This window comes from Sinocyclocheilus rhinocerous, unplaced genomic scaffold, assembly GCF_001515625.1.
Source record: "Sinocyclocheilus rhinocerous isolate Xijiao unplaced genomic scaffold, SAMN03320098_v1.1 scaffold351, whole genome shotgun sequence".
In the NCBI taxonomy this organism is placed as follows: Eukaryota; Metazoa; Chordata; class Actinopteri; order Cypriniformes; family Cyprinidae; genus Sinocyclocheilus; species Sinocyclocheilus rhinocerous.
In genome coordinates this window covers 1-12,319 of record NW_015639774.1, presented here as the reverse complement: position 1 = coordinate 12,319, position 12,319 = coordinate 1, and the positions used below count along the sequence as shown (strand labels likewise).

At 34.2% G+C, this 12,319-nt stretch overlaps 1 protein-coding gene and 1 long non-coding RNA gene across 2 annotated transcripts in view; one reads left to right on the top strand and one right to left on the bottom strand.

Moving 5' to 3' along the window:
* The window catches only part of gipc2 (GIPC PDZ domain containing family, member 2), a 19,423-nt gene extending 14,098 nt beyond the window's left edge, over positions 1 to 5,325 (top strand). Inside the window, exons 2-7 of the mRNA XM_016567638.1 lie at positions 1,923 to 2,108; positions 2,649 to 2,829; positions 3,770 to 3,888; positions 4,258 to 4,339; positions 5,134 to 5,200; positions 5,289 to 5,325. Of these exons, the coding sequence (XP_016423124.1) occupies positions 1,923 to 2,108; positions 2,649 to 2,829; positions 3,770 to 3,888; positions 4,258 to 4,339; positions 5,134 to 5,200; positions 5,289 to 5,325 (672 nt within the window). The remainder of the gene's footprint in view (positions 1 to 1,922; positions 2,109 to 2,648; positions 2,830 to 3,769; positions 3,889 to 4,257; positions 4,340 to 5,133; positions 5,201 to 5,288) is intronic.
* A 2,526-nt stretch (positions 5,326 to 7,851) lies between these two features.
* Positions 7,852 to 8,645, bottom strand: LOC107751874 (uncharacterized). Its single transcript, XR_001641304.1, has 2 exons — positions 8,380 to 8,645; positions 7,852 to 8,267 (listed from the first exon to the last, which is right to left on the bottom strand). It is a non-coding gene; the product is annotated as an uncharacterized LOC107751874 (long non-coding RNA).
* Between the last annotated feature and the right edge of the window lie 3,674 nt (positions 8,646 to 12,319).

Sequence of the window (12,319 nt, the reverse complement as noted above, 5' to 3'; positions counted from 1 at the left end):
TTCCAGTGCATGTGGCAAAGAGGTTTGCATACTTGAGCAAAGGAAAAGAGGGTTGTACTAGAAATGCAAACAGTAAAATTTTGTGTTTGTACAGTAAACAGTTGTGTGTGTGTGAGATCATGAAGACTTGAATTTGGCTTATTCAGTACTCGAATGTTATACCTATCTATGCAATACAGTGGAATACTGCAATAAGTTTAGTATACGACCCCTATTAATCAAATATTTTTTATCTTATTTATATATATTTTTTTATTATTAGGCTATTATTATTATTGTACCCTCACTGGGGGCTGAGTCCCCCTAAAATGAAAATCCTAGAATCTCCAATGCTGAAAGGTAATATATATGTTGGACATTGAGGCCTTAAAGGACATGAGCAAAAAACAAACAAACACCACAACAAAAATGACCAGGGAGAAAAATACATTTTTGAGAATGAATTAATACATTCCCATGAGAAACTTTGTGTTCTTGCAAACATTTTGCATTCTCTCTTAAAAAATACTTTTGAGGTAGGAGGAAAAACTGTATTGTAATGCTTCTGTGAGCAAATGCAAAGTTTCAGGGGAATGCAACACTTTAGTAAGAAAATGCAGATCTTTCGCGAACAAAGGCAGTTTTTCTGGAGAAGTTCTCTGGAAAGTTTTTCAAGAGAACGCAAATGTTTTTGAGTGAATGCAGAGTTTGGTTACACTATTTCGATAATCCACTTTAGACATTCTACAGTACTAAGTATAAATAGCTTGCAACTACATGTCAACTAACGCTTAGAGTATTAGTTGACTGTTAGGTTATAGTAGAATAAGATGACGTACTGCAAAGTTGCAAAGTCAGTAGAATGTGTTTGGGACCATCAAAATAAAGAGTTAACAGACACTAAGCAGACAGTCTGCTAAAACTCTAATGACTGGTACTTTAGAGTACTTTACTTATATTTAGTAAAATGTCTATCAAAATAGGCCTTAAAGTATTACCCAAAGTTTCTCTGGGGAGCGCAGAATTGCAAGGGAACACCAAAGCATTTAAATATAATTTTCTCTACATCTCATGATGAGATGATGATGATGATGATGATGGTAAAAAAAGAGATGGGAATAATATAATAAAATAATATTTCAATGCTTTTGCATTTTCAAGCAAACCTTTGCTCACAAACATTTTGTGATGGAAATAACATGAGGTGGGAGGAAAAGCTATATTTCAGTGCCTTTGCAAGTGAACAAAGCTTTGTTTAATACCTCAGTGCAGATTTTTATTTCTGTGAAGTTACGGTTTTTGAGAAGTACATGAGCATATGTACATGAGCACAAGATCACAGGTTATGATAGTCATTAAATGCAGTTTCAAATGTTTAGATTATGTAAAGTTTTTACACTAAAAAAAAGGTCTTTCTTTACCTAACAGCAGTATTGCTCTTGTGATTAATGGACAGACATAAGTTGTTCAAAACACACCTCGATATGATTACATATGACAATGACGCACGATAATGGGCGTGTTGAGGAAAATCGTGAGTCGTTTTCACGGATTCGTGTGAACTAGGATCATTTTGACAATGGTTTCATCTGTACGCACATTTTTTTTTAAAACGTAAAAACTCAAAAGCTTTTTATTACGTTGTTGTCATGCAAGCGTACCCTTAAACTGGGGAGTTAGTTTTGAGTTTTGAAACATGCAGTGTGTTTTTATTGTAGAGCAACCTTGTATATGTGTGAATATCAAGAACGTTTTGATTCTCCATTTCATGATCCCTTTAAACATTTTCTAATACAACAAATGAACATTTTATATATCTGACTGTGGGATCAGCTACTAAACTAAATTTGGTACATTTGCATAAATCCTCAACGTTCTCGTTGTTCTCTGACTTTAAAATGCCATCTCCATGTTGAAACTCTCCTCTCTATGTATTATAACAGATCCTATTTTGCACACTCAACACCCACAAAATTGATATGGAAAAGCTGCTGGGAGGGCAGATAGGACTGGAGGACTTCATCTTCGCTCACATAAAAGGCCTCAAAAAGGAGGTGGAGGTGTACAAAGCTGAGGAGGCACTTGGGCTCACCATCACAGACAATGGAGCTGGATACGCCTTCATAAAGGTAGACTCTTAAATGAGGCTTTCGTTAGAACAGGGTGTTACTTTGGAATGCCGCCCCTTTAGCAGTGTAATAATTAGTTTTCTAAGTGTAGTGCACATAGCTTGTAGTACTAGCACTGCCCATGTACAGATAATGATTTGCATGTTTTTGAAAGTAAAATTTAGTGGTGCGAGAGTATTTTATGACTTTCTATAAGTTGTAAGGTATCCCTCTGCACAAATAAAAACATTTGTCTGCTTTCGGGTATGTTTGTCCAGGCTTTGATTGAGAGAAGTTAATCATTTAATTTAAGTGGTGTTAGAAGAACGCCACCCTGTGATTGTAAGATCACACGTTGTAGTACTCTGAATGCTGGATTTGTATCTTTAAAGCGACGTGTTAGTTGTGTTTTAGATTCATTTTTGAATTCTCTATACGTATTATTTTAAGCCCAGGTAATGGTTAAAGTACAAGTACACCAAAAATACTTTTGCACAGATGCTATTTTAACATGTTAACAAAAGTTATTAAATATGAAGCGTGCCTGTGTTTTTTTGGCAGCGTATCAAAGAGGGCAGTGTGATGGATGGGGTAAAGGTGATCTGTGTGGGAGATCATCTCGAATGCATTAACGGAAAGAACATCGTCGGAATGCGGCACTATGAGGTGGCCCGAATGCTGAAGGAGCTGCCCAAGGATCAGTCCTTCACCATCAAACTTGTGGAGCCCATGAAAGCCTTCGGTTTGTCATTCATTCTTGTTTAAGTACTAATTTTTTCTAGATATTCTTGGTTTTGAATGTTGTATGTGACTGATGTATGTAAAAAAAATTATAATAATAATAAAATCTAGACAGTAGAGTGCAACAGTTTCTGAAGTGAAAATCTCATTTATATTCTCAATACAGAAATAGATTTTTTTACAATAAAGTATACATAATTTACGGCAGACTGCTCATGAGCTCTAACATTGATACATGATGGTATTTGCTTCTAAAGAAACCATGTGTTGTTGATTTTAATTTCATTTTGAAAGAAAAATGTTTAATTGCTGAATTCCCAATGTAGAACTACACTTCCCATAATCCTCAAGAGAGCTCCACCAATCAGAGAAGTGGCAATGAAAACTGCAGCAAAAGAGCTGGGAAAAAACTTGGCTAACGCTTTATTTTAAGGTGTCCTTGTTACACGTTACATGTACTTACTATTATAACAATTAATTATGCATAATTACATGCAAGTAACCCTAAACCTAACCCTAAACATATAGTAAGTACATGTAGTTAATATTACTCCGTACTTAAATGCATAATTACACTGTAACAAGGACACCTTAAAATAAAGTGTAACCAAAACTTGCAATTTACGTAATCGAGACTACTTTTAAGTATTTGAAGTTTTATACTTAAAATTTCCTTACTTGATTAGTAGCTAATTGCCTTATGCAATACATTAAATACACTGTCGTTTTTGCCTCATATCCAAGTTTTTAATGATTTGATTGATATCCGAGCTTTTGTGATTCAAGACAAATTTTTTGAAATGCAGATGGAAAAAAAAAAAATTAATAAATACTAGAACTGTTACTGTTGCACTCTATTTCTATGCATCATGTGATCTATTAAATGTTATCGTGTTGATAAATAAAGATTTAATGTTTTAAACTGTTCTTTCGCTTGGCAGAGATGCTTGAACCAAGGTCAAGAGGAGGCGGAGGCAAATCCTCGGGAGATGGCAAGATAGGCACAGGCAGAGAAACCCTCAGATTACGCTCCAAGGGTCCTGCAACAGTCGAGGAGATGGTAACTGTGTTCTCTCAATGTTGCAATTCTGAGTTTATATCTTACATTAAACACAGAGATATAAACAGAATTGTGAGGAAAAAAAGTCAGAATTGTGAAAAAAAAAAAATAATAATCATTGCCGTTTTAAAAAATATCTATGACAGGACAAAAACTGAACTGCGAGATGTAAATGAAGAATTCAGAAAATTAATTCAGAATTGTCCAGCAAAAACTCAGAGAAATGATCAGAAATGATCTTTCATTCCATATTCCATGGTGGAAACAACCTTCCATATACAATAACATCAGCAACATGGCCACTGACAGTATTAAGAGTCATGACATTCACTTAAAGAGTACATCTAATGCTTTTCTTTTACTCCACAGCCCACAGAGTTTGAAGAGAAGGCAGTGAAGAAAGTGGATGACCTTCTTGAGAGTTACATGGGCATTCGAGACACTGAATTAGGTGAGATTTCATGTATGTCATGAGAATGTCATGTAAGGATGATATCTTATCATGAACAGTTTACCTTGTGAACTTCTTAAAGTTGTTTTTGAGTATTATTTATATTGATATTGTGTGAAATTGTATTTGTCAATGTTTCTTTTTATGACTCCATTATATGTTGTGAAGCACACTGAGCTGCATATCTTGTATGAAGAGTGCTATAGAAATAAATGTTTATTATTATTTATTATGAAAGCGTGTTTTAACAAAATACAGTACCATTCAAAAGTTTGGGGTCAGCAAAAATTGTTAAAGTTTTTTTAAAAAGTCTCTTATGCTCATCAAGGCAGAATTTATTTAATCAAAATGCAAGAAAAAAACAGTAATATTGTGAAAAATTATTTTATAATCTTTGATGAATGACAGAGAAGGTTCAAAAGAACAGCATTTAATTGAAATGGAAATCTTCTTAAACACTGTAAGGCTTTACTGCCACTTTTGATCAATTTAATGCATCCTTACTGAGTAAGCATTCATTTCTTTAAAAATAGGAGTTTTGAATGGTATTGTACATTTTACTACATATTTGTTTTACATTGCTTATTATATATGCAAAACAAAAAGTTTATTTAATATACAACACAACTGTATATTAAATAATTTTGGTACTGTTGGATAACCACACAGTACCAAAATCTGGGTGCCGAAGCGACTTTTGCAATGGTTTGTTGCATTAACAAATATTACTAACGTGTCAGGCTCTGAGTATTGCAAAACGAGATGACTTTATCCTCCTTCTCACTTCTGCACAGCTGCCACGATGGTCGAGGTGGGCAGAGAAAAGAAGAACCCTGATGAGTTTGCCATGGCTCTGGACGAGCACACACACACACACACACACACACACACACACACACCACACCAACCATTAAAAAAACTTAGCTGAAATCAAGATCATCCTGTTCAGAGTCATGCTCTTTATAGCTAGCATGCTGAACATTTAAATTGATATGATGGTAAGAAATATTTTTTACAAATAAATAATAAACAAAAAATAATAGTAAATATCACCACTGTATTTTTCTTCACATTATACATTCTCAAGCCTTTCAAAGAGCTTCAACAGCAGCTAGGCACCAGGTTTTGACCTCTCAGGATGAGGAGAATTTATCTAGAGAATTTATTTCTGTGGTTTAGCATTTGTAGGTGAAGCTGGGAGTTTATGATATAAAAAAAAAAAAAAAGCCAAGGGAAAGGGTGATGTTTGAAACACTCTTTTGCATAGAGAGAGAATTTTGTATAGAATTATGGATATACATCAATTGTGTTTTTTAGAGCTATTTTAGACTTTGTAATTTATTTAATAAAGTGATGAAACTTTTGGAAAATTGCAGCTTCAGTAGCTGATTGTCACATTTTAGTCCATTCAAAATATACACATGAACATAAAAACATTAAGTTGTCATGTAACATTAAAAATAGTGCCAACCAGACAAAGTTAATTTAAGAAATATCACAAATGAGTTGATAATATCACATGGCTGATTTTATTTCTATTAGTTTTATTGTAAAATACAATCCATAAGGGATCACTTTGTATGATAGATGTATGTTTTTGTGTGCCTTCACTTTTGTGTTGTCGATTTAATTTTGTATGAACAATTTCTATTGTGCTCAAATCACAGGTTTTGTCTTTGCCTGTTTTTTTTCTTTCTTCCATTTATTAAAGGTGAAAAAGAATGCACTAAATTGCTTTGTGAATATGATCATTCACTGTATTATTTTTAACTTATCAACATCAGGTAAGATTGCTTCAAGCCGCAATATGGCATTTGATTCTTATTTAAAACCCTGAATCATGCTCATTATTGTGGGTGTTTTTGTACTGGGGTTTGACTTTCTGCAAACGCCACCAATAGGAGAGTAGTTTCTATTTTCTAGTTCACAGTGGAACAGAAGGACTATCTGGATAATGACTGCCCCCTGCTGTAGCACCAATCATGAGGTTGTGCTTTGTGTAATAGCCCTATCAAGGAAAACAGCTCCATAATATGGTAGTATTTAAATATAACAGTGGTTACTAGTTATCATTTAATTAAAGGGGTCATATGATGCGATTTAAATGTTTCCTTGATGCAACACAACGCGTAAAAAGACAGTATAACTCATTATAATCAGTAATTATGTCCCCACTGGATGCAACAAATGCCTCGTTTGTAATGGGTTTTCATGTTTTTGTTTCGTTGCTCTGGCCGGGACAGGGCATCAACATTATGGTGAGGGGCGTAATATTTCCGACACACGCTTGGGTATTCGGCCAATCACAACGCACTGGATATCCAGTGCGTTGTGATTGGCCGAATACCTCAAGCGTGTGTCGGAAATATTACGCCCCTCACCATAATGCCAATCAGAGCACACCTCGCTTTTCAGACCGATGAGCTTTGTAAAAATAGATGCGTTTCAAAAAGGCGGGGCATAGAGGAGAAACAATAATGTACAGTATGTGGAAAATGTTTTTTTTTTTACTTTAAACCGCATAAACATTTCATTACATCAAATACACAAAATAATGTTCTAAAAAGCAGCATCATATGACCCCTTTAATACCAATAAAACAATGATAGTTTTGAGACGCATTTTCCTCCTAAGGTTTGGAAACACTACAGGAAAAGTGGGGCTTTGGACAACTTTAATCTAAATAAATAAAAAATCTTGCACGTTTTTGCAACTTTAATGCATTTACACTACTGAAAATAAATTTATTTATTAAAGTTATTTTACAAAGAATTACACCTGAAGTGCACACATCCAACAGGCCAAGAGCTCAATGTGGGTGCTCAACCACAAAAAGTTGCATAAGTTGGCACACCACAGCTCCAAAATTAGAAAAATGTTTATGTTCTCACCACAGGTGACGTTTCGAGCCTAATCGTCTGATGAAGAGCTTTTAGGCTCGAAACGTCACCTGTGGTGAGAACATAAATATTTTTCAACTTTTGGAGCTGTGGTGTGCCAACTTTGATCTTCCTTTTTGTTAAAGGTCTCTTAAGCTCACCAAGGCTGCATTTAAAATAGAAGTCTTGTGACATTATACATGTCTTTACTGTCACTTATGGTAAATTTAATGCATCCTTGATGAATAAAAGTATTATTTAAAAATAATAAAAACATCTTACTGACCCCAATCCTTTGAATGGTAGTTTAGGAATAATTTTATGATACACATTTTATTATTTTGTTGTTGTTTTGTTTGTGTGTGTGTGTGTGTCTCTTTACTGATGGGTCATCAACTTAATTTTGTAAAAAATTCTATTAATGCACAAATCCTGTTTTAACAATGCAGCAAATACCATAATAGATTTAAGTATTGGTCGCTCTACTCTGTAAGCGAACACTGAAAAATAACTATATTCCAATATTTTATATCAACTTTATTTGTAGCCTCATTTTACATATTGGTAAAAAATACAGTAGGGTGCAGACAGACAATTCCCTCTCAATCCCCCAAAAAAAGGAAGAAAGAAAAAAGAAAAGAAAATAGTGCCAGCTCACATTATAGGCCTTAAATTACAGGTACTGTCAATAGTAAAAATCTATATTTAAAATTAAAGGTGACTCCACATATTGAGGACTAGAACTTGGCAAGTTTAAGAGATACTATTAGCATTTCTAAAAACGTTAACATAATAGAACTGGTACGCTCATGAAAACATACAGTTTTTAGGTGGATACAGTTTAGGGATTATAAGGCTCTTCGTATAAGTGACTGTGTAACTGGATCAGTTTTACCACAGCTTGCAAGATATGGCTTGGAAGCACATGAGAAATGCCTTACTGGCGTGTTTCTTAGTCAGAAAAAATGTGGAGTGCCTTAAGAATGCAGTCAAGAGGGTCAAATGTTTTCAACATGAATAATCAATATGGACACGTCAGCTTTGATCTTCTGAAATGCAAGATGAAAAAAACAACAACTTTTAGCACCCATTATGTGACATGGAAAGTAAGTATGCTTTGGTTCTCAAAGTAATAAGCCAATCTACCGCAAGCTGCGATACCTTGTAATCCGCAAATGCATTATAAATTCCTTCATTTTTGAAGCTTGTCTTGTGCTATAGTAGATCAAATTAAATGACAGGAGTTGAGGTTGGTGATGGATGGCTCTAATGTGCCCAGCAAGGTGATGCAGTGTACTGGCTGAGATCTTTCCATGCCGCTTCTTCCCTTCTTCTTAGAGTTCATCCCCGATGTGAGCGGTCCTGAAGGCATCACCAGTCAGCTTCTCTTGAGCTTCCTTCATGCTAGCCACAACTGCACACGGAAGAAAAATGTGGTCAAGTTACATGTCACTCGTTTTGTTCACAATGCACAGAAAATCTCATTTGTTTTTCAAATTCATCTCTAGAATGGACTGTAAACACAGTCAATCCTGTTTTGCATTGCCACTGGAAAGTTTGCTATTTGAAGCAAAGCGAGTGAAAACTAGTCATTTCAGACACAGATCAAGTCAATAGACTGCATTCTTTATGATGTATTTATGATGTAAATAATGCACTATATTGTGATGACAACATTTTTGCGAAATATTCTGAAATGTTGTCGCAAAATGTGTTACGTCAGAACTATTGCGTTCCTATTCTATAGAATGCAACAGTCGGATTCAAGAAGTTAAAAAATGCCATTCGTTTTCTCTATAGGGAAATACATTTTTAACGATACACTCTAAAAAATGCTGGGTTAAATACAACCCAGTGCTGGGTAAAATAGGGACAAACCCAGCAATTGGGTTGTTTTGACCCAGCGGTTGGGTTACTACCCAGAAGGTTGGGTTAAACATTTAACCAAACCGCTGGGTCAAAACAGCCCAATTGCTGGGTTTGTCCCTATTTAACCCAGCACTGGGTTGTATTTAACCCAGCATTTTTTAGAGTGTAGCCTACTACATGTAGTTAGGTCTACTCTAGTTGCTAAAAAGAGTATTGCCGGTCATAATTGCTTACTTATTTTTTTAGGTTTTTAATTTTTAATGTATATTTAGACATGATCAAACACTAGATTTTAAGTTTTTGATTTTTTTAAATGTTAAATTAAAAAAGGTTACTTACATCCCAGCGTTATTTTTTATGATATTCACATAAGCAACAACGTGTCCCCTCGGTTTTAATGAGCATGACGCCTCTGATCTCAGGAACAGAAAACTGTCTAAATTTCTGTTGAAAAATGATCTGTTGTGATTGATTTGTTTTGGTTTGAGTTCACAGAGTCACAAATATTGTATTTGTAAAAACTACAAGAGTTTTTATTTTTATTTATTTTTTATTAACCCCATATTTTCCACTCAAATTATTTTAATACGTTCCTCAGACCTAATATTTCTGTAATATTACTGAAGTTCTATCCCTGTATATATAATGATTTTATAATAATAATGCATAATCATATTGTTAACAACTAACTAAAAATTGTAAAAACAAATTACATTTTTTTACTAACATGTTGTTCCAAACCCATATTTCTTTCTTTCTTTTTTCAAATTCTCTTCATACAGTGCAAGTAAACAGTAACTGAATCTCTAACTAACATTTCCCTTCACGGACGTATGAAAGTCATATGGATTTGGAACAACATGAGGGTGAATTTTAATTTTTGAGTGAAATAGCCCTTTAATCCTCTTAAAATGTATAAAATATAAACTTATTATTAAAAAATATATATAGTTAATTTGTGTGCTTGTGCTTTCTTAAAGCAAATTACACTTATTTTTTATTATGTAATGCAATGGCATTCATACATTTGTAGGTGTGGATTTTGGGGCCTCCATAGAAATAATCATCTCATAGTATAATGCACCTGGATACTTGGGAGTCATTCCCCACCTGTCCGGCACTCATGAAATAAATATTTGAATATTAAATACATCACCTTAGAGGACTTAATTGTCCTCTGTCCTAGACATGTGTGAACTCAAACTCTCTCCTGTGAGTGTCCTACCCTAACCCATAATTCATTCCAAACCTTTGAAAAAACAGGTTAAACCTGATCTAAAAAAGCAAGAATGTCAGTTAAAAGCCAAAACAGACACACCACCTCACATGCTTTACAGGACAGAAAGACATACCAAAATAAACAGACGGAAACATACTTAATACAAATCCAAGCGCATGAAATGATACGATTACATGTACGCTTCCTTACCGGATTTAGTTTATTGTCATAACTTAACCTTGCTATATTATAAGCCTAGTGGACATTAAAATTGGTGGAAAGATCTATAGATTTTTAGGTTCTTTTTGACTTGCAAGCAACCTCCTAGCAGCCACATAGAACACCAGGACAACTGAATATCATCATGATAAAGACCACTCTGAAAGCCTTAGAAACTGTAAAGAATCCAACTATAACACCTTTACGAGCCTCACTGAGACAGTACTGAGTAATTTCGGTCAATCGGGTGTTACTTTAGATCCGCGTTTCGGGTCAGAAACCGGTGGTCTAGCACAGCTAGCGTTGATAGGGATTATTTTGCTCAAATGTCTAAATTTATAGATATTTTTACCTCGTTCTTTGTCATCAGCTAACACCTTTCCGAAATGTGACGCAAGAAAAAACAGTATAAAAGAAACCAGTGCAATGCTGGATAAAGACGACGGCATTTTCATTCTGATGGTCGTTAGCCTTGCTGGCTGGATGTGCCGGATAGAATCCCGCCGGGTCCTAAATCCTGCCGGATTACAGGAGCGCGCGGATGGCGTCAGATGCGTCACATTTTATTTTTTTTTATTTTTTTTATTTTTTTTTGACCAGAACAAAATATACAACAGTTTACAAAAATGTACATAAAACATGCCAGAGTGTACAAACCATTGATTCATTAATCAAAAATTGTATATTTGTGAAAAACAAACCATTGATTAATTAATCAAAAACTCTATATTCGTGAAAAATATTACAAGTCTTCTTTGCTTTTTTATTAACAATGTTCTCCAAACTGGTGCAGTAGTCCTTAGTCTCCTGAAGAAAATTAATGAAATTTGGCTTGGATCCTGACCATTTCTTCTAATGTATGTGAAATTTTCCCAAAATAATAAAAAGCTGTACAAATAAAGTAAAATTATTATTATTAATTTCACTGGAATAATACATACATATATCAAAATTATTTAACTTGAATATCCTCCTGACTACCAGCTATGGAGTTTTGTCCAGTGTAGAGGACATTATGTTTCAGCGATTTCTCTTACATGTCACAGTTTTAATGTCCTGTACAGAGCACATTCAGGGCTTTTCAGAGATACCAAATGATTGGATGTTTCACCATGGCCACTCCCTCTCCTTGGTCTTTAAAAATGGCTGACATTAATTTAGTGATCTAATTTTAGATGGAAATATGATCATATTTTGTAATTATCATTTAAATCTGATTAATTGACAAATTGTTTGTCATAAATAAACATCTCAGGAAAATGTTATGGGGTTTCAAATCAAAATGTGACCTTCTGTTATGAAACAGGGCATCAATTTCATACATGTTCACTGTAGAGGACACCAGGACTTAAAGCATGTTTATTACACAATTTGGGAGACACAACAAATAAATAGAGAAAAAATTATCTATCAATATTCCTATTAAATATGAGATATTATTATGGAAAATCTTGCTAATTATTACTCCCATTATTGCACTTATTTGTTCATTCTATGTTGCCCCAAAAACACATTAATATGCTAATTAGATACAGTTTATAGATACATTTTATATAATGGAAAAACTCGTTTATGGCTATTTTACAAATATTTTGCATAAAGAAAAATATATTTTATGACCGTGTAACCCTTTGCAGTTCTTTGTTCAATTCGCACCATCAAAATGAACCAAATTAAAAAGTTGGCTTCAAACTTTCATTTTCAATTTCTTTGGAGCAATTTACATACGGATAATTGTCTCTCATTTTCATTTTCAATTTTACGAGTTTGGGTTGTTGCGCCCGAATCTGATTT